The sequence below is a fragment of the Neltuma alba genome, unplaced genomic scaffold, assembly GCF_004799145.2.
Source record: "Neltuma alba isolate B1F8T4 unplaced genomic scaffold, ASM479914v2 tig00011067_pilon, whole genome shotgun sequence".
Lineage (NCBI taxonomy): Eukaryota > Viridiplantae > Streptophyta > Magnoliopsida > Fabales > Fabaceae > Neltuma > Neltuma alba.
Window position 1 is genome coordinate 460857 of NW_021635810.1, and position 20800 is coordinate 481656.

General features: G+C 33.0%; 1 protein-coding gene across 1 annotated transcript; it reads left to right on the plus strand.

The window, feature by feature from the left end:
* Nucleotides 1–84: 84 nt before the first annotated feature.
* Nucleotides 85–3267, plus strand: LOC114761044 (exocyst complex component EXO70E2-like). The gene is made up of 3 exons (XM_028950351.1): nucleotides 85–576; nucleotides 647–1222; nucleotides 1493–3267. Exons 2-3 carry the CDS (start codon nucleotides 1078–1080, stop codon nucleotides 3265–3267), a joined length of 1920 nt encoding a protein of 639 aa, XP_028806184.1. The 5' UTR covers nucleotides 85–576; nucleotides 647–1077.
* Nucleotides 3268–20800: the final 17533 nt, after the last annotated feature.

Here is a 20800-nt window from a genome sequence, read left to right on the forward strand (position 1 = left end):
CTTTATGGGTGTTTAAGTCTTCAAAGGTTCCCAGAAATATTAGACGAAATGAGGAAAATAAGAACAATTGATTTGGATAAGACAGCCATAGCAGAATTGCCATCTTCCATTTGCAATCTGACTGGGCTTGAAAGCTTAAACATGGATGAGTGTCATAATCTCAAACAGTTGCCAGTTGTCATTTGTATGATGCCAAACCTATGGACAATAACAGCAAACTTTTGTGAAGAGTTGAGACATTTTAAGATGTGTGAAAGTGAAAGAGAAGTATGCATACACTACTCAGCCATACCTATGAAATTGGAACATGTTTGTTTCTCAAATTGCAATCTATCAAATGATTCTCTTGACTTTTGTCTCTCTTACTTCCCTAATTTGATACAGTTAGATCTAAGTTATAATAATTTCACAACTCTTCCTGCATCTATCAAGGAATGTCACAGTTTGAAGTATCTTTCCTTGGATAATTGCAATATGCTTCAACATATTAAAGGGATTCCACAAAAGCTAGAAAAATTCAGTGCCTTGCATTGCACATTGTTGAGCGAGCCGTCAAGAAGGATGTTATTGAATCAGGTCTCTATTTCTTTTCCTTTTTTTTCTATTTATAAATGATCAATTTTTGATGATTGTTAATTCTTCTCAGGAAATTCACCAATATCCAGGGAAAAGAAACTTCATTTTGCCGGGAAAAAATATCCCAGAATGGCTTGACAAATATAGTTGTGGAAATTCACTATCTTTTTGGGTTCGTAATGAATTGCCAAATATTTATATATGGATCCTTGTAAAAGATGACCAAGTTTCTCTATGTGACTATAAATTCTCTGTACGCGTCAATGACATTGTACAAGAAATTTCTTCTGGATGGTTTTCACTCTCCACAATGAAAAGATATCACATATATCTTAGTGATCTGCAAAGCATAATTCGCAAGCTTCAACTCTCCCATATGGATAAATGGAATCATGTCAAGGTTTCCATTGAGAACAAAACTCAAGAAGTAGAAGCAAAAGGGAAGTTTATTTTGCAGTTCATGTGCACAAGCAAGGAAATAATGTTGAGAATATTGAGTTCATGAACCCTAAAGCATGCATTGATTATTATCCATGGAAGCTAATTCAACAGCCAAAAGATTCAGAACAATCAAAAGATGCTATGAGTCAAGATTCAAAATCAACTAATTATGCAGAATTAACTCAGAACAGCACAAGTTATCAAGGTATCTATCGTCCTTTTTCTTTGTACACTTTCATTGATATTCTATCCCTTTATATATGAGCTATTATGCATGTTGGCTTTGCATTTAACTCATAATTTGGCTTTATTAGGATTAGTGTTTTCTTGTATGATGTCCTATATAGTTTATTACAAGATTTACTTGTTATGATGATGTAAGAAATATCAACCTCTTTCCCAGTAGTTGAAAAAACTATAGATGATGGTTATAATTGGCATACATCTTGCATATGAAATATTTTTGTTGTGGCAGATATTGGCCCGAACTTTTGCTGCATCTCCAAATTAAGTGAGAGGAAGGAAGGGCGAAATTGCTTGATCCAAAGTAAGTATAATGCCATTCTAAGGAAAATAAGGAGATGGAAGGAAGATCACTCCATGATTTTGAAGTCAAAAGATCTGAATAATGTAGTTGTCACGTCTCACCAATTGATTGAATCATTAGAGAGTATGCTGCATTTGAACATAGAGGAACAAGGGTACAATTTTGTGCTGATGGATCTCAAAATTCTAACAAATAAGGCACAAATCAAGGATGAGTTCAAGCAATTTCTAGTTCAAAATAGGCATCCTTTTGATCATAAATCTATCTCCTTTCAGTCCAGTGAATTAGAGGATACCATTGGTGGAATCAGAAGAGGTAGTTTCAGCAGAACATCAGAAAAGCACATCTTGGATTTAGTCTGTCCAGAACTGCTCCAAGATATTAAATGTATTGCAAACTTAATGTTTGTGTTAGACTATAGCCGAGAATGTTACAATGGCTACACAAATATTCGAAGGCAAGCCTTAAATGAGTGTCTGCTTCACCTTGAAACAGAAAGACTGAGCATTGAAAATGTTTCAAAAATGGAATGGGATAGTTTGAACTCCAAAATCAAAGGATGGATTTATCAAGTAAAAATATTTGTTAGGGTGTATCTTGCAAGGGAAAAGTGGCTTAGTGAGCAGATTTTTGGAGACACTGATGAGGCCAGTTTGATTTGTTTTGTTGGTGCATCAAAGGCTTTAATAATGTGGTTTCTAGAATTTTGTGAAGCTATATCTATTGGCCCTCATAATCCTGAGAGAATATTTCGTTTTCTTGACATGTACCAAGTTCTGGCAGATCTTATACTAGACCTAGATGCCATGTATTCAGGTAAGGTTGGTTTTCCAGTTAGAATCAAGTGTCAAATGGTTCTAAATAGATTAGGTGCTTGTGTGGGGTCAATATTTCTTGAATTTAAAAATGTCATTGCATCAAATCCATCTCGATCTCCTTTCCCTGGTGGTGGGATTCATCCTTTGACCTATTATGTCATGAGCTATATTAGCTATCTCTTGGACTACAATAACACCCTTAATATACTGAATGGTGAAGAGGAATTAGAGTATGATATTTCACTGTACCCATCAATGAGCCATGACACATCGCAAGATAGTGACATCCTGGGATCTTCACATAGCAGTGTTTCCTCAGTCACAATCCACTTTCGATCAATCACTTCAATCTTGGAACTGAAGCTTGAGAACAAGTCCAGGTTATATAAGGACGCTGCTTGCCAACAATTGTTCTTAATGAACAATATGCATTATATGGCTCAAAGGGTCCAAGAATCTCAACTGAAGCATATTTTTGGAGATGAATGGGTTCGAAAGTGCATCTACAAGTACCAGCAACATGCATGGAACTATGAGCAAACAAGTTGGAGTTCGGTTCTCTCTTTGCTTAGTGATGAGAGAATTCAATTATCTAGGTCACACAATCTTCTCAAGACTATATTGAGGAACTTCTATGTTGCCTTTGAGGATATTTACAGGATCCAAACTGCTTGGGTGATCCCAGATCATTTATTGCGTGAGGGCATGCGGATCTCTATATCCCAAAAGCTAGTTCATGCTTATCAGACATTCTTAAGGAAGTATTATAGTTACGTAGGTGACAAACACATCAAATACAATGTTTGTGATATTGAAACTTCCCTTTTGGATTTCTTTGGGGGATCCCATAAGTCGTGGCCAAGTCCCAAAAGGTTTGCCTATTGACCCTACTTCTATTTGAATTCTTCTAGGCATGGTATGCTTCTGAAAATCATTCATAATTCAGTGTTTATTTAGCTTTTTTATATGCGACAGAAACTTGGGAAATAAAACCTTTTTTCGGTTTTAAGGTTGTAGACTTGACTTTATAGGTATTATTGAACAAGTGTATTCCTCTTTGTTGTTGTTCATTGATGATAGTATGTTCTTCATTTTGGATCTTGAATTTGGTTCATCTTAAGCCCAGTCTACGACCTTAATCGGTCGTTGACTATAAAGTTGTGCTTCATTTCATCGTCTTTGCATTATAACGAGAGCGAGGCTCGCAGAGGATATAGTTCATCATACCAGCCTACCTTTTTGTTGTTTTAATTTTTTCATTTTACTTCATAACTAATAAGTTTTATGGAGAATAATTTTAATACTTTTATAAGAAATAACTAATTTTTACTAAATTCATTATTTAATGTAAAGTTATTATTAGGTGCTTAAATATAATAAAGATGGGAGGGAGTAAAAGATAAATGGTAATAACATCTATTTTAAGTAAAAGATATTTCTAATTGCTAGTATATATTATAAGAGAAAAACACTTTGTTAATATTAGAAGGAGAAAATTAGAGATGAATTTCTTAGCGAGAAATTAATTGACAAATGATCCTTAAACACTTTGTACAACTTATAACTTTTTTTATGTGCAGTCATCTTTGTTTGTGAGATATTTTCCCTTTACGCAACTGATTTTTTTTTTTTTTGTGAGGAACCTATTTTCTCTATATGCAAATTAATCCTAATGTTTTGTGCAAACCATTTTTTTTTTTACACAATTTAACTTCTCTTGTGTGTAATTTATTTTTCTAATGCAATCCATCATAAGGACCATTTACAAATAAATTTTTTAACGAGGAATTGATCCCCATTTTTTCTTAAAATATGTAAATAAATTAGATATATGGCTGTTAGGTAGAAAGAAAATGATACTGCAATAAAAAAAAAAAAGATATACATCTAAAAGCAATACCATTAATAATTTAATATTGTCCTTGTGCCATTTTCTTTTAGATTTTTGACGGACGACGATAATACTGGGCACGGGACTTGGGATGAGGTTAGCATTAGATTGATCAAGATCTCTTCATTAATGACTTATTGGAAGAATTGATCTAGGTTAAAGTACAATAATACTGTGTGATTCTTGTTGTAGTCGACTTTACTTAGCATGTCAAAATTATTGTTATTGTTGTAGTAGTATCTCTTGTTCTTAATATAAGAGTTAGTTAACTAATTTGAGTAGATTTAAAAAAACTAGTTAGTTAGTTATTTGTAATAAATAAGTATTATCTTTTCTAAAATACTTTTGCTAATCAAGCGTTATTTGACAAAACATTTAACATGTGCAACTATAATAAGAACTACTTTGGGAGAAATAAATAAATATGAGAGATAAAGTGGATTGGAGTCTTACATTTAAGATTAAATTAAAAGTCAAATAAACTCTTATATTAAAAACCGGAATTTCAATTCTGTCGCTAATTACTGACAGAATTTCAATTCCGTTGCTAATATATTATTTTTTTAAAAAAATTAAAATGCCACCTCACCTTGGCCGCCACATGTCAACACCTCATCTCCATGTGTCGCTGCCACCTCACCTTCACCGCCACATGTCATTTTCACCTCACCTCTGCCGCCACGTGTCATTGCCACCTCACCTCCGTCGCCACGTGTCACGACCTCATCTCCACATGTCCCTGCCACCTCACCTCTGCCACCACGTGTCGCTATCTCACATGCTACCTTGTATTACCACATGTCGCCACCATATAATTCCTCCTCAAAGTGACTTTTCCACGGCTCGAACTAAAAACCTCGTTTGTGCACGCGCTCGACTTCACCAGTTGAGCTGCAATGAACTTACTGACTTATTATGCAAAATTAATATATATATATATATATAATATTCTCTTACACAAATAATTATATATACACATATGTATTATTAGAAACTAAAAATAAACTATATGATAATTTTAATCATAACTATTTTTGTAACAAAATAATTTTTAGATATTTGTTTTACTATTTATTTTATTGTGCTTTATTTTTAAAAAAAATTATTTTAAATATAGTATTAATTTCCAATGACGCTAAAATTTTGAATTTTAAATAGTAAATAATTTTTTCATAAATATATTTTTTAAATTTAATTATTTTATTTAATATTCATAAGATATATAATTTAATTATATATTTATTATATTATTATATTATATTATATTATATTAAATATTATATTTTAGCCATGAAATTAGCCACGGAAATTAATGACAGAATAATTTTCTGTCGCTAATTTGTGGCTAAATTAGCCACAGAAAAGTATTCCGTCGCAAATCGTAATTATAAAATTTTAGTCACGGAATTTTCTAATGGAAAAATTTTGTGGCTAATTTTAATTATAAAATTTTAACCATGGAATTAGCCATAGAATTTTCTGATGGAAAAAATTTCGGACTAATTCCGTGGGTAATTTTAATTATAAAAGTTTAGCTACGGAATTTTCTGACGGAAAAAATTCCGTGACTAATTAGCTACAAATTAAATTCCGTGGCTAAGTTTAGCAATGAAATTTTCGTGGGTAATCCGTCAAAAATTAGCAACGGAAATTATTCCGTCACTAATTCTGTCGATAATTAGCTGTTTTTTTTAGTGACTTATAATTTTTTTGGCATCATATTAATAATAAAGTATTGGTGACCTAATAGCCATCCTTAAATTTGGTAGTTTTTTCAATTAAGGGGCATTTGTATTATTTCTATTTAATTTTAAAATGCCATTTTAGTTTCCTTTAATGTATTATGAATTGTCAGCCTCCTAAATTGGGGTTTAGTATTTTTGAAGTTCTTTCTTGTGTCATTTACCCTTATTTATATTAAAATTTTATTTACTTACTCTTTTTACAATATGGATTGAGTGTTTTCCCTCATAATACTTACATATTTGCTTGGATGGAACTTTTTATAAGGACTAATAGAAGACGACAAACGTTAGCTGTCGCACCTTACTTATATAATACCTTAGCATTCATTTAGAACCATTCCAGACCACTTTGGATGGTCTTAAGCTTAAAAATTTCAATTTGGACGTTAATTTTCGGAAAATTACTGTTCACTGTCCAGTTTTCAGATTACAGGTCCAACTTTGAAAAATCATAACTAATTCTAGAAAAATCGTATGGAGGTGTCCCAAAATTCTACGGAAAGCTCTTTCAATACTCTTTAAGGGAAAAATATTCAACTAAACTCATCCTCATTGAAAACATACAGTTTGTTGGATTAAGATTACTATTCGTTTGGTAAAATCTGGACTTTCCAGATTCTGCGCCTTAACTTTGAAAATTCATATCTCTTCGTATACACATCCAAATGAGGTGATTTACCACTCATTTTAAAGCTTGGGATGTGTACTATAATTATACCAAATTTCGTAGCTTAACTCATTCATATGATAGGTCAAACTGAAGCTTGAAACTAACTGCTCTATGACCTACGTTTTATCCCTTAACATTTCTTTACTTTAATTCTTTTTATTTCTTTGGCATACCTAACATGGGCTTACTTTTTCCCATTCATGCTCATACATTCCTATACACACCATAAGCTTTATAATTAAATACATGGCATTCACAACATAAGTCTTAACATAGGAGAATTATACATTGAATAATAATATCAATCATTAGCATCAATAACTCTCCACTTCTTCTCCTTGCTTCTCATGCCATTAGTGCCCACCATTGATTGACCTAAATGGTTGGTTAGGGAGGGGGTGAGATTTGGGGGAATCTCAGTAGCAAACATTACCACATACATGCACAAGATGGATGCTAGTGTATGGTATGTAGTTTTTCATAAACTTAAATTAACTAGTGACATGCCATCATACTTTATGCTTGGTATAAAAATGCATGGCCATGGGAACATATTAAAAATAGCATTTCCAGCAACAATCATCATGTCACAACATCATTCAAACAACAAATACAAACCAACACATAAGCATACCATGTCAAGCACATAAAGGGTAAATTCACTACCTTGCACCTCAAGCTTTCCTCTTACTTTTTCTTTGACTCCCTTGACTTTCCAACCATGTTAGCTTTCGGTCAACATCATCAAACATCCTCTTGGATGTTCCAAAGGTCCTAAACATAGTCATAATGATCATACAATCTATTAGGACCACTAGATGACATAAAGTTCAAAGCTAGCTCTCTTGAACCTCAACCCTTTCTCTTAGTCTTAGGGTTTTCTTTCTAACTTTTCTAATATAAATCTTATCATTTTACATCCTTATGATCTATTTCCTATCAATTAGGACCACTTTAGATGGCCTTAGATTCAAGAAGATCAAATCTGGAAATTTTGGTTCGCGGGTGCTGTTCATGTAGAATCTCCAGAATTTTTGCTCAACTTTGAAAATTCATAATTAAATCTATAAAAATCCAAATTAAGTGCTTCCAAGTCTCACTGAAAGATTATTAAGTTAAATTTAAAGGAAAAATAGTTTCAGGAACCAATTATACTCCAAACAGTACCAGAATTGTACGGAACTTAACACCCTTCCAAAAGCTTAACACTGTTTCCAGATTTCAAACCCTAACTTTGAAACATCACCATAAATCGTACACATATCCAAATGAAGTGTTCTACCCATAGATTTAAAGCTCACAGAGTGTACTTTAAGCATGCCAAATTTAAGAATCAGATATGAACAGTAAATAATTCGAAATAGGCATCAAATCAGATGCTACAGCCACCACATACCTTGATCTTGAAGCTTGAACTTAGGTGGACTTTCTCTCACTAGAAATAGCTCTTTCTCTCTCTAGATGCAAGAGTGGCAGAGTTTCCCCTATAGATCCTTGCTTGGCTGAAAATGAAGGGGAGGGAATGCCTATTTATAGCAAAAAATTTGGCTTGAATGGACCAAAATACCCTTGGTGGCTAATAGAAAGGGTAAGGGCAATTTTAGAACTTCAAGTTGACTTTTACATCATCTTCTTGCATCATCTTCTTGCATCATGCTTACCTCAACCTTCTAGAAGATGCCAAGTGTCATAAAAGTGGTGGAGGAGATGAGAGATTAGATCCTAGCCGTTAGATCAAACTTAATTCCTCCGAATTTACTTGGCCCACGTTTCTCCAGCTTCCTTTATGGCCTTCCGGAGCTTAGAAAATTGTTTTGTATGCTTTATAAATTCTCTTTAATTCTAGAGAATATCTATGAATTTTCTTAGGCCATAACACTTCCTTTAAACCTTGCATAAAAATTCATTTACCAAAATGCCCTTTTATCGGCAAAACCGGCTTTTTAATTTATTAAAGCCACTCCACTGGCCTTTTGATTGCGGGACTAATTTTATAAATTAGTACAACCTTTCAACCATTTAACCTGATTTTTGTATACATTTTTGGAGGTCTCTTGCTATTTTAAATAATTACCTCACATGGTATACTTTTTACCGGTAATAACCTCATAAATTCCGTTGAAGCTGCCTCAGGGGTATTTTCATCTTTTCTCTTCATAGAAGAGCCTTAGAATATTATTTCCCTTTTGTAGGATTTTCTTGAAATTCTCTGCGTACTCTTCCATTTTTACCCCTGTTGGTCATAACTTTCTGAATTTACAGTTTAGTCCCTTCTTGGACGTAGCTTCATATAATCCTCTCTTTGAGGCTTCTAGCTTAACCTTTAGCCTGTATCTAGTCTCTTTTCTCTCTCTGGGCTTTCGAGACTTTACTGGGGCCTCTAACTTTATTACACTTTAGCCCCTTAAAACTTTTACTTTACAGTTTAGTCCCTGAAACTACTTTGACTTCCTTTCTCATCTTTGGGACTTTTGCTAAAAAAAGGTCTGATAGCCTATCTAATTCAAGCTATTACTGGTACTTCTAGGCCCAAAACTTTGGATGTTACATTAGCTTTGGCATGTCATATAACTTTTAGTTTGATTAATAGTGAACTTTTCTCTGATTGTTCAAGATTCAAGAACATATTACGGAGGTCACCGATGAAGTATCAGCAAGGATTAATCGTATTCACAATCATTTACACCTTACTCAATACCTTGTTGGACTTGTGTCTCGGGTGAAAGAAGTGGTCTCGCGTTTAGATCTTTGGTCTACTAAGAAAAATAAAATGGTTGGAATTGTAGGACCTAGTAGGATAGGTAAATCAATGATTGCAAGACCCTTGTATAACTCAGTTGCTAATCATTTTGAAGGCCTATGTTTTCTTCCTAATGTGAGGGCAAAGTCTAAAATGCCAAATGGTTTGGCACATCTTCAAGAAAATTTGCTTTGTCAATTAGTCAAGGGTGTTTGGATAAGATCAAAACCATCGTTTTCTTCTTTAAAATTATGTTATGATTTTTACATGTCTAAGCTTTGAAATTTATGGTGTGCTATTCATTTTGAAAGGAAACCATGAAGGTTTTTCTGAAGATAATGAAGTACAAATGCAATGGAGTGGAAAAGAATTCATGAAAATGACGAATCTCAAAACCCTTGTGATAAAAAATGCAAGCTTTATTTCTAAGTGCCGCACACATCTCCCAAAGAGTTTGAGGTGGTTGAAATGGAAGGGGTATCCTTTCAAGTTTTTGCCACATAATATTTGTTCAACAGAACTTATTTGTCTTGACTTGTCCAATAGTTTTTTGATAGACTCCAACCATTTACAAAGGTACATATATATGTATATCTAACACTTGCTATATTTCTTCATGGTTTTATGTGCCTAACTTTCTAAGCATTTATTTTTGTTTTACAGAAGTTTCACACTTTAAGCAGTATGAATTTTAGAAATTGCAAATTTCTACAACAAATTACAGAAGTGTCTTGATGATTGCACAAATTTAGTTGAAATCCATCATTCAGTTAGGTGTTTAGATAAATTGAGGGAATTGAGTGCCATGCAATGTAATAGCTTGGAGATTTTGCTTCCAGAACTTACATTGACATCTCTTGAGAATCTTAACCTCTATGGTTGTTCAAGTCACTATAGTTTCCGGGAGATATTAGTTGAGATGAAGTATATGCGAAATCTTGATTTAGGTAGAACAGCCATTATTGAGTTGCCATCTTCAGTTTGCAATCTCATCAGACTTGAAACCTTAAGTATAGAGAAATGTCCTTATCTTGAGCAACTACCAACTACCATTTGTCTGCTGTAAAACCTTTGGGAACTAAATGCAGCTTCTTCTAAAGTAATGACTCATATAGAGATTTATGAGGGAGGACAAGAAGAAAACCTGGATCGCTATGCATTATCTTTAAAACTAGAATGTTTTTGCTTCTCAAAATAAAATTTATCAGATGACTCTCTTGCTCGTTACCCCTCTTACTTCACTAATATAATACATTTAGATGTAAGCTTCAGTAGTCGTCTTACAACCCTTCTGATATGTGTTAATGAATGTCACCATTTGAAGTATCTTTCACTGGATAATTGCAATCGACTTCAACATATTGAGAAGATGCCACCAAACTTGGAAAAATTTAGTGCTATATGTTGTAAGTCATTGAGCAAGTCATCCAAAAGCAAAGTATTTTATCAGGTTTCTCTCCTTCCCTCCCTCCCTCTCCATATTTACATATAATCTTACATTCTTACATTTTCTTTATCATTTTTTTTCCTAAATATGTAATTCTTAGGCACTCAACTTGCAACCTGCGAAAAGAAACATTATTTTCCTGAGGAAAATTTCCTTGAAAATCTCGACATTTATAGGAGGGAAAGCTGTGTGTCTTTTTGGGTTCGTGATATGTTCACAATAATTTTTCTATGGATTCTTTTAAACAAGATTAGGATTTTCTCTCTAATTGCACATTCTTGGTGCACATCAATGACATCAAGCTAGATATTTCTTCTAAGTGGCTTTTGTTATCAACGATGAAGATGGGTCACTCATGTATTTGTGATATGCAAAGTATGATTCCCGAGGCTGAACTCCCCTATGGAGATAAATGGAATCATGTGAAGGTTTCCATCAAGAGCAATGCACAAGAAATAAAAAGTGGAAGGGATCAATTTCACTTAGCCCTTCATGTTTAAAAGCAACAAAAAAACTCAACAACTATTCGGTTAATGGATCCTAGAACAACGTATGTTGATAGCAACTCGCAGCAAAGAGTACAACAACCACAAGATTGGGAAGAACTTGAAGACAACATGCCTTACCAAGGTTGGGTTTCTCCTTTCCTTCTGTGTTACCTACTTTAATATCTTTCTCATGTTAAAACATTGCTTGATTACTAGCCGTGACAACAAATTCAACAAACTAAGTGAAACTAAAAGGACCCAGCAAAGATGGGGACTAGAGTTGAGAACATAAACAGACAGGATCCAATAAAAAAAAAAGGAGAAATTATAAGGAATTTTCGATCAATTTTCCCTTTAAAATATGGTGATTTTGAAGTTTGTCTGTCTTATCACTTATGCAAGTTAACTAGTGCATAACTAATATATATGTAAATCAACATTTCTAACTTGAGATACTGATGTTTAGATGTACTTGTTTAGATACAGCTCCAAGTGCTGTCAATCTCAAGGCACAGGTTTTATGAAATGAAGATGTGATGGCAAATCGAGCGGTATTACCATCCAGATGGACTTATGATGTGTTTTTGAGTTGCGGAGATGATGATGATGAATGTTCAAGCTTTGTTAGTCATCTCTACAATTTCCTATGCAAAAGAGATCCATACCTTCATTAATAATGAATTACCCAATACTAGCGAGGAAGAATTGAAAGCAATACAACAGAGCAGGACAAATATTGTAGTCATCTCCAAAGACTATGTATCTTCAGCATTTTGTTTGAATAGTCTTGCAGCCATTGTTGAGTGCTTTAGAATAGAATGTCGACTCATTTATCTGATTTTTTATGGCGTGGAGCCATTAGAGCTGTAACATCAAACAAGGAGTTACAGAGAAGTATTTGCAAGGCTTGAGAAGAGATTCAAACACAACAAACAGCAAGTGCAAAAATGGAGGCTGGTTTTGTCTGAAGCAGCCAACGCGAGAGGCATTATTCACAATTATGTCCTCACCTTTTTCCTTAATTATTCTTATCTTTGGTTTGTTACACAAAATTTCATAAAGAAGACTATAATTTTTAATTTATGAATATGACTTATTCAAATTTTGATATTAGATACAAAATATAGATTTTGATTTATATCAATATAACTCTAATAAGCATTATTCTACTTTACATGGGAATAATATATTGATAAAGATGCTTTGCTCCAGCTGGTTACCATGATATATATCATTCCTGGTTACTTCCAAAATGAGTAGAATGAAAAAAGATAAATGCATTAGTTTTGTAAATGAAAAGTATTTTTCATGTACTTGAATAATAATTTATAAAAAATGAATCACAAATTCATATTAATAATGTAATAAATACTATATATCTTGTGCTACACAAATCAAACCATACGTAGTTCCCAAATGGAAATGGAGATTATACTTGCAATAAGGGGAAAGTGAGAAAATGAAGATCATGATACCCGTGTTTTTTTTAAAAAAAAAATTTCATTGTAATAATTTTTAATATTTACTCCAAAAATGTGCAAAACTATTTTTTATAAAATTTTATAAAGTTTAGGCACAGTAATTGAACAATCGCCATATGCATAATTGAATTCTTTCAATTATCAAAATGCCCGGCACCAAAGCAAAAAAAAAAAAAGACAAAAGCCAAAAAGGGGAACACGTTTGATTTATACATGTCTATATTATAAATTTATTCACCACTAGAATGACTTAGTAATTTTTTTAATATATGCGACTGAATTTAATATTATTTTAAAATTTCTTTAATAATTTTACCACATTTCCATTTTTAATTATTTATGCTAAGAATGCTATTAATTTTTTTTTTGGGAGAAATATGTTTTTGATGGGGGAGCATGGCTTTTATTTCTAGAAGTTGCGTATCATAATTTTTTGTTTGACCAAAAAGTGAATTTCTTCTAAATTGGTCAGCAATGCTAAAGAAGACAAGCATATTACTAAAACGGTCATTTGCAAAGTCCTTGGAAAGATTGGCAGATTTCCTTTTTTCCATGGGGTTCTTTCAGTGTTCCCCGGATACTGGGAGCGGAAAGAAGCAATCTCACTTTTGGATGTTGGGGTCTAATGAGAAAGTCAAAATGGTAGGAATTTGGGGAAGAGCCGTATCAACAATGGCACCTGCTGCGTGTGATTCGATTGCTTGTCATTTTGAAGATTTATGGTATTTTTCTCGTTCTCAGGAAATAGCCAAGGGCAGCAGTGTCTTCACATCGGATGGTTTCTGTGATTTGATAAAACAACCCTGGTTCCCACAGAAGAAGATTCTCATAATTATTGAGAATGTTGAAGAATTGGATCGAGTACGAGCGGTCAGGGAATGTGATTGGTTTGGTGAAGGAAGCAGGATCATTGTCGCCACATGGGATAGATAGTTGTTAGTAAGTCTTGGTATCCAAATAATTTTTGATACGGATCAGCTGCGGATTAAGCTAGAGAGCAGATAAATTGGAGGAGAAGGTACCTCAATCAACAAGGTAAGAGAAAGAAAGAAGACAGTGACTGCTCAGAGGCACAAGTTAAGGGAAACAAGTGCTAGGCTTGACACATTATGGAGCGCTTCCAAGGGGGAAAGTCCGTTGGTTTATCTCACATTTTTACTAGTGGATCCATCAGAGGGATAGTCATATATGGAGAAGAATTAGGTTCATTCCTTCTAGTGAGATATGAAAAAACTATGGACGATATGAATTGGGATTCAAATTTAACAGAATCTGTCAACTCACCTAGGTCAGCCACGAGCACCATAAGTTTCCGAGATAATTTTTTGTCCTTCCTATTTCTTTCCGTTTTTGCCATTGGCATTCTCTAACACAATACTATCTCAGATCCTTATATAAGAGTTTGTTTAACTTTTATTTTAGTCCTAAATACAAGACCCCAATCCACTTTATTTCTTATATTTATCCTTTTTTTTTTTAAAGATAATTCTCGTAATAATGATAGTTCTGGCCAATAGACTTAATTAGTAAAGGTATTTTAGGAAAGAGAATACCTATTTATTACAAATAACTAACTTAACAAATTTTTTTAATCTACTTAAATTAGTTAACTAGCTCTTATATTAAAGACTGGAGATAGTGTGTATATATATCTCTAAGCTCTGCTACACGACGTGGTTGTGATAACACATATAACTTGGCTAGATTTGTTTTTCTTAGCTTTTGTCCCTTGTAGATTTGTCATATTTATAGCAACTTTAAAATTACAACTGATAGAAATATACTTGCTTATAACGGCCTCCATTCCTAGGCTTATGTTGCCCTGCTCTGTATTTCAGCTTATTGAAGAACCAAGATTACTCAACACAAAAATATCTGATGTCACATTATTAGCAATACATTTGTATAGGCAATACAAATGTACTAATTTTATATATATTGAATGTTTTTGCCACTTTTTTTTCCCAATATAAGAATGCTTTAGTTCTTCTCATATATGAGGATAATTCCCCTTTTTAATTTTATAACTTCTCATTATATAGCAACAAGTATACATTTAGTTCATTCTTTTTCATCCATTATATAACTTGCTTTGAAGTGAGTTATATCTTCTTGCATCAACTCTGATGAGTTATTATAATGTTCTGCGAACAGAAGTTATTATAGCTGCGTGATAAATTTGGAACCAATGTATATGCATGAGCATGTTGAAAGAGGCAATAACAGAACATTATACTCAATTATCATAATGGCCATTCATGTGATGATCTTTCCTCGCTCTTTACTCTCATAAGTTCTTCCATAATTTCTTTTTCTTCTTTCACAGTTTTCCAATTTCTTGGACACCAATACAAGATGGGTACATATGTTCAATTCTCCAGAGTCTTTTTCCTCTTATCTGTGTGTTGTTTCTGTAAACTTGCTTTCATGCTCCTCTAAAAAGGCACTTAAAACTATAACCCGTAATTTAGGGCCTATTTGAGTTTAGCCGAATAAACCTGAACATATAAAAAGTCTCATTAAATTGAGCTCAATCTTAACAATTCAGGCTTTTAAACTGGCTTGTAAACCCAAATTGTTTGGGCCTCTATTATTATTATTATTTAGCAATTTTTAAAGTTTGCTTTGCTTTTCACTTCAAAAAAAAAATTCTTCAACTAAAGCTACAACCATAATTTGAACAAGACAAAACATGAAAGTAACATGAGGAACAAAGGTTAGAAGTTGGTTCAAAAACAAGGTTACAAATACAAATCCACCAAGATAAATCTCAAACAATTAGTTAAACTTTTATTTAAAAAAAGCTCATTGAACATCAGAATTTAAACAAGTTCCAATAAATTTATCTCTGCCCGGAGAAAGCATCCCGAAGTGGTGTGATTATTATGGCAAGGGAAATTCAATGTGCATCTGGGTCTATAAACAGTTCCCTGCAATTGTGGTGTGTGTTCTTTTTAGAGTCTCTGTCGAGCAAGAAATTGGAATACTCAAGAATGGAGGGGAGATCAAGTGTATTGTGTAGTTCACGTATACAAGCAAGAAAATAGCATGGAGAATATTAGGTTCATGAAGCCTGATCACCTAAAGCGAAATACCATAGCTTTTGCAACTCCAATACTGACTTGGAACAAGATTTCAACTCCATTGAGGACTTATTGGAACAACTAACTTTAATCAACTCTCTGCTCCCTGCAGGCTATGCAGCTACATCCAAACTGAAAGAAAAAGATATAAAGGTATATAGCGAAGGCAGCAGGCTTTCAATGAGTCCATGTTGTGAAGAACATGGGGACGATATGAATCAGGTAAGAGTTTACTTTTGTTTCTTCCTCTTTGTATAATTACTATTGAATGAACCGCAGTTATTGACCATTACTATTTTGCAATGTGTATTAGACCGTGCAGTTCTGGATCCTTTAGTAAATGATCAAATAGAATGTCAACTCAAAATTTTTCTAGTGAAATCAAGTATTCATGCGCCAAGCATCTTGTGATGGAAATGGCATAGAACTATGTCAGATATCTAGTTCCACCGTGTTTACAATGTTATTAAATATCATGTATCAATCTCTGAATGATATAGAAATAGAAGATGCTGAGCTTTCTGCTCATTCTTCTTCCATCAGCACCAGGCCAAGTGAAGAATCGCAGAAAGCATCGAAATACTTGTTGTCCAAGATTTTCCTTTATTGTAGCATCTCGGACAGTGCAGCACCATGAAAACCTCCCAAGGTTACCTCTCAAATTTGTCACTGAAATAAGAAATCTCGAGAGAATTCAATCAATGGATAAGGTGCTGACATGTTGCAGGCAGAGAAATGAACCCTGTTAGTTCAAACTAGAAGCTTTGGAAATTCATTCAAAAAGGGGCATACAAGGCGTCGACAGTTTTAGAAGAGAAAGAGGATCAATTTTCTGTGCCATTCATCCACGAAGAAAGGGTTCCATGAGAATAAGGGAAGATGCTGAAAGCACAAAAAGTCTAGGGAACAAATGCCATCCTTGAAACATGAGAAAGAATCCACAGAAAGTTCTTGATGAACTGCTCATTGGACCATCTTTGGATTAAGTTGGTGCTCTTGCAGGAATTAATGTTTGCATCAGTTTGTGATTTTAATGTTGTATCTGTTCTTTCAAAAGCCATTATGGCAGAGAGTCTTGGGTTGTTTTCATCCTGAAAATTTACACCATCCACAATATACACTGATGTGATATAATATTTTATATCATGATGTTCTATGCAGGCACTCAACTTTCAATCAGGGAAAGAAACTTTATTTTGCCAAGAAAAAAAATCCCAAGAAGGCTACACAATTGCACTTGAGGAAATTGTATGTCATTCTGGGTCCATAACATGTTCCCGACTATGTTTCTATGGATTCTTGTTAAAGACGACCAGGATTATGTCTACAATTGCAAATTCTCTACGCACATCAATGACATCAAGCTAGATATTTCTTCTAAGTGGTTTTTACTATCAACAATGAAGTCTGATCACATATATACGCGTGATATGCAAAGCATAATTCACAATATTGAACTCCCCTATGTAAATAAGTGGAATCGAGTAAAGGTTTCTATTGACAGCAAAACACGGGAAATTTATTGTGGAGTATATGTATGCAATCTACAAAGTAACTTAGAAAACATTCAGTTCATGGATCCTCAAAGATACATTGATCACAACTTGTGGCAAAAGATACAAGAACAACTGGAAGATTCAAATGAATTCGCAGAAGATGTGAATTTGGACATGGATTGTCGAGATATTTTTTCCCTTCAATTCTCTTTCTTTTTGTGCTACCATTGATATTCTTTCCAAAAAATGCAAGAATGAATAAAATCATAATCTACTTTTTATTTTGGTTCTTTTATAAAATATGGTGAATGAAATGGATATGGATGCAGTGAATTCTCTTAAGAAAAAGTTAATTGGCTATCCTTGTTACACTTAATACTATGGGAGCTTAGTGATTAAGATTAGATTGCCATAGCTTGTTCCTTTTTGATCAAAACTCATGGAGGCATCAATCAGGGGTAGATTCTCATTTATCAAACCATCTAACATAATCATGCTAGGTAACTTAACAACAATGGATTCAACACAATAATAGTTATATATATATATATATATATATATATATATATAATCATGTATATAAATGCATCAAGTACTTAAGCTACAAATCCCAGTCCAAATTACAAATTTAGTCGAAAACATAGAATCAACCATAGAGGAATTCAAAGCTACAACACAAACGGAATAAAAAATGTAAATCATAAAGGAATAAATGTAAACTTTTTTTTTGGGTATTTTTAATAAAAGAAGAGAATAAAAAATGCAAATTTGGATTTTAAGGAATCAATAATAAGAATGCTTTTTGAAAACAGAATGTAGTTATCATTGCTTAATAAAAATATGGGAGTTTTAAAAAAAATACACCAAGTTAAAAGCAACCTCGAGCACAATTCAGGTCAAATAAACTTAACAATTGATTTCTCTAAATGCTAGATAGTAATCAAATTGTTACAACACCTTTTAAAATTACTTGATGTGCAATTTAAATTGAGTTAGTAAAACTTATTTTCCTCTTAAAGAATGCTAACAGAAACACTCAATTACAATACATATTAATCATCAAATCCCAAGGAACAAAAAATCGGAGCGGTCAATAAATTGGTAGATGTACTGGTTCAAGGGTTAATGGATTAGATCGGGGTTAGACCGGCTTAAACTAGTAATAATTAAAATAATGTAATTTAATTAAAATACTTTAAAAAATTCCTATTCTAATTATGAAAAAAGTACTATTTAATCTTTTTATTTTCCTTTTTTTCCTCTCTTTAGTCTCTCCCTTTTTCATAAATTCATAGCTCATTAAATTTTACCTTTTAGCTTTACTTTTTTTTATCAGGTTTAAATTTTTACTTTTATTTCTCATTCTCTCTCCTCATCTCCTACATAAGAATGTGAAAGGCTTCACCTTTTTTTTTCCCATTCTTTCCTCCTTCCACACTCATCCATCAAATCATATCATTTGACTAATTGACTTTCGTTTTTCTCATCTCTCTGCACTTTTGCAAACTCTTTTATATTCCCCCAGTGTGAGGCTCCCCTCTCCCCTCTCCCCTCTCTTCCTCCTTACTTTCAATTAGCATAGGGTCTGTTTCTTCTCCCCTTTCTTTCCAACAACACGAGCTGCGTCTTGGAAGAGGAATATTGAGATGAAGATACAATAGTGATAACCATGTAGTAAGAATGATGGATATGGAGCAAGAAATGAAGAGTGAAAATGACGACCCCAAGGGCCAGAGAAGTTCGATTGGCAGACTGAGCTTCGAATCAGCAGACAGGCAAACAAATATGGAGCTTCTTTTCTTCTTTTTTCTTTTCATTTCTTTCTCCAGATCATATTAGAGAACGACCAGATTTGAGCTTTTTTTTTTCCCTTCTCTTAATGACAGAGAGATGTTGTTTTACGCCAATGGGAGGGGCAAAATCACTAAACTGGCTAACTCAATCCAACTGGCGGTTTACCCTATTTAACACTGGTTTTGATCAATTTAACTAGTTCAATACCGGTTTGAACATTGCCTGGTTCATCTAATAAACTAGACTGGATACCAGACTGGTTCACCGGTTTTTTGGTTGAACCGGCCGGTTTAGTCCAATTTTTTCTTCCATGTAAAATCCAACAACATGCCAAATAAAACAATCTTCACAAATGCAAAAGAATTATATATAAATTCAAATTCTAAGTAAAACAACTCAAATTAAACTGTAAAAATCTAATTAATAGAAATTATAACACATAATCTCAGTTTTCAACCCAAATAAAAATATTCCTAACATAAGAAAAATCTAATGAAGTACAAGAAAAAATTAATTGAAAAACTAAATACTTTCTTAATTGAAATTCTAAGCTCTAATTACTCTTCCATTTCTTTTCTTTTCTTTTCTTATCTTTTCTAAATCTTTTTTTTCTTCTTTTTCAGCTTTCCTTTTCTTTTCTATTTTCTAAAACCTGTAAAAGATAAATTGAGATAATATCATACGATCCAAAATCAATTATTTAAGAGGAGATAAAAATATGATAAGATTCTCTTCTTAAGCTCTAATTTCATGTAATCAATATTGAATTGAAAATATCCATAGTCAATACAAATTATTTCACTTTAGTTGATGAAAATCTCAAAAAAGATATCAAATAACGTATTAAAATAGAGATTTGTTAGTATAAGACCAAAAACAAAACCTTTGCAATACCTAAAGACAAAAACGATTTTTTATACTCTAATATCCGAACACAACCTATTGAGCAAAATGTTGTAGGAGATGAGATGAAAGAAAGTTTTAAATATCAAAATCTATGGAGATTAAAATGGAAGCTCTTTGGAGTTCACTAATAGTGATGGGAAAAATGCTTCATCATCAATAGTTGCTTTCTTCTTTTTCTAGGTCTTCTCTCTTGGGCACAAGAGCTTCAAACAACACAAGAAAACACTTCTCCTTGATTATTTTTCAATGCTTTTTCTTTCTACACTACTAGAGTATTAAGGTCTTTTTAACCTTGTTATTATTGCAATCATGTCCCTTTGAGACTTATGAGCAATTATCAGGTTTTTAGAAACTCTTTTATTGTATTTTTTTCTTGTGTGAGACCTAAGTGCAATTTTTCTTTGAATTGAATTGCAACGTGAATTGAAGGCAAAAAAAATTACAATGTATATGAACGTCGGTTTTCAGGGCTTACTATTATAATTATTTGGAAGAATTACAATGAAGTTTTAAGGAAAAAAATAATTACAAAATAAGTTCCAAAAATTATCATATTTTATTATAGAACTTGTCATTACAAGCCGTTTGGGTCATTATTGAGACTTTTTAGTTATTATTTTTCTTTTTTAAGATCTCATTGTAATTCTCCCTAATTATTAATTGAGGAAGACCAACAC

Coding starts and splice junctions, on each gene's coding strand:
- LOC114761044 (XM_028950351.1), top strand. CDS start 1,078: ATGAACCCTAAAGCATGCATTGATTATTATCCATGGAAGCTAATTCAA. Junction 1,223..1,492: donor GAACAGCACAAGTTATCAAG/GTATCTATCGTC, acceptor TTGTTGTGGCAG/ATATTGGCCCGAACTTTTGC.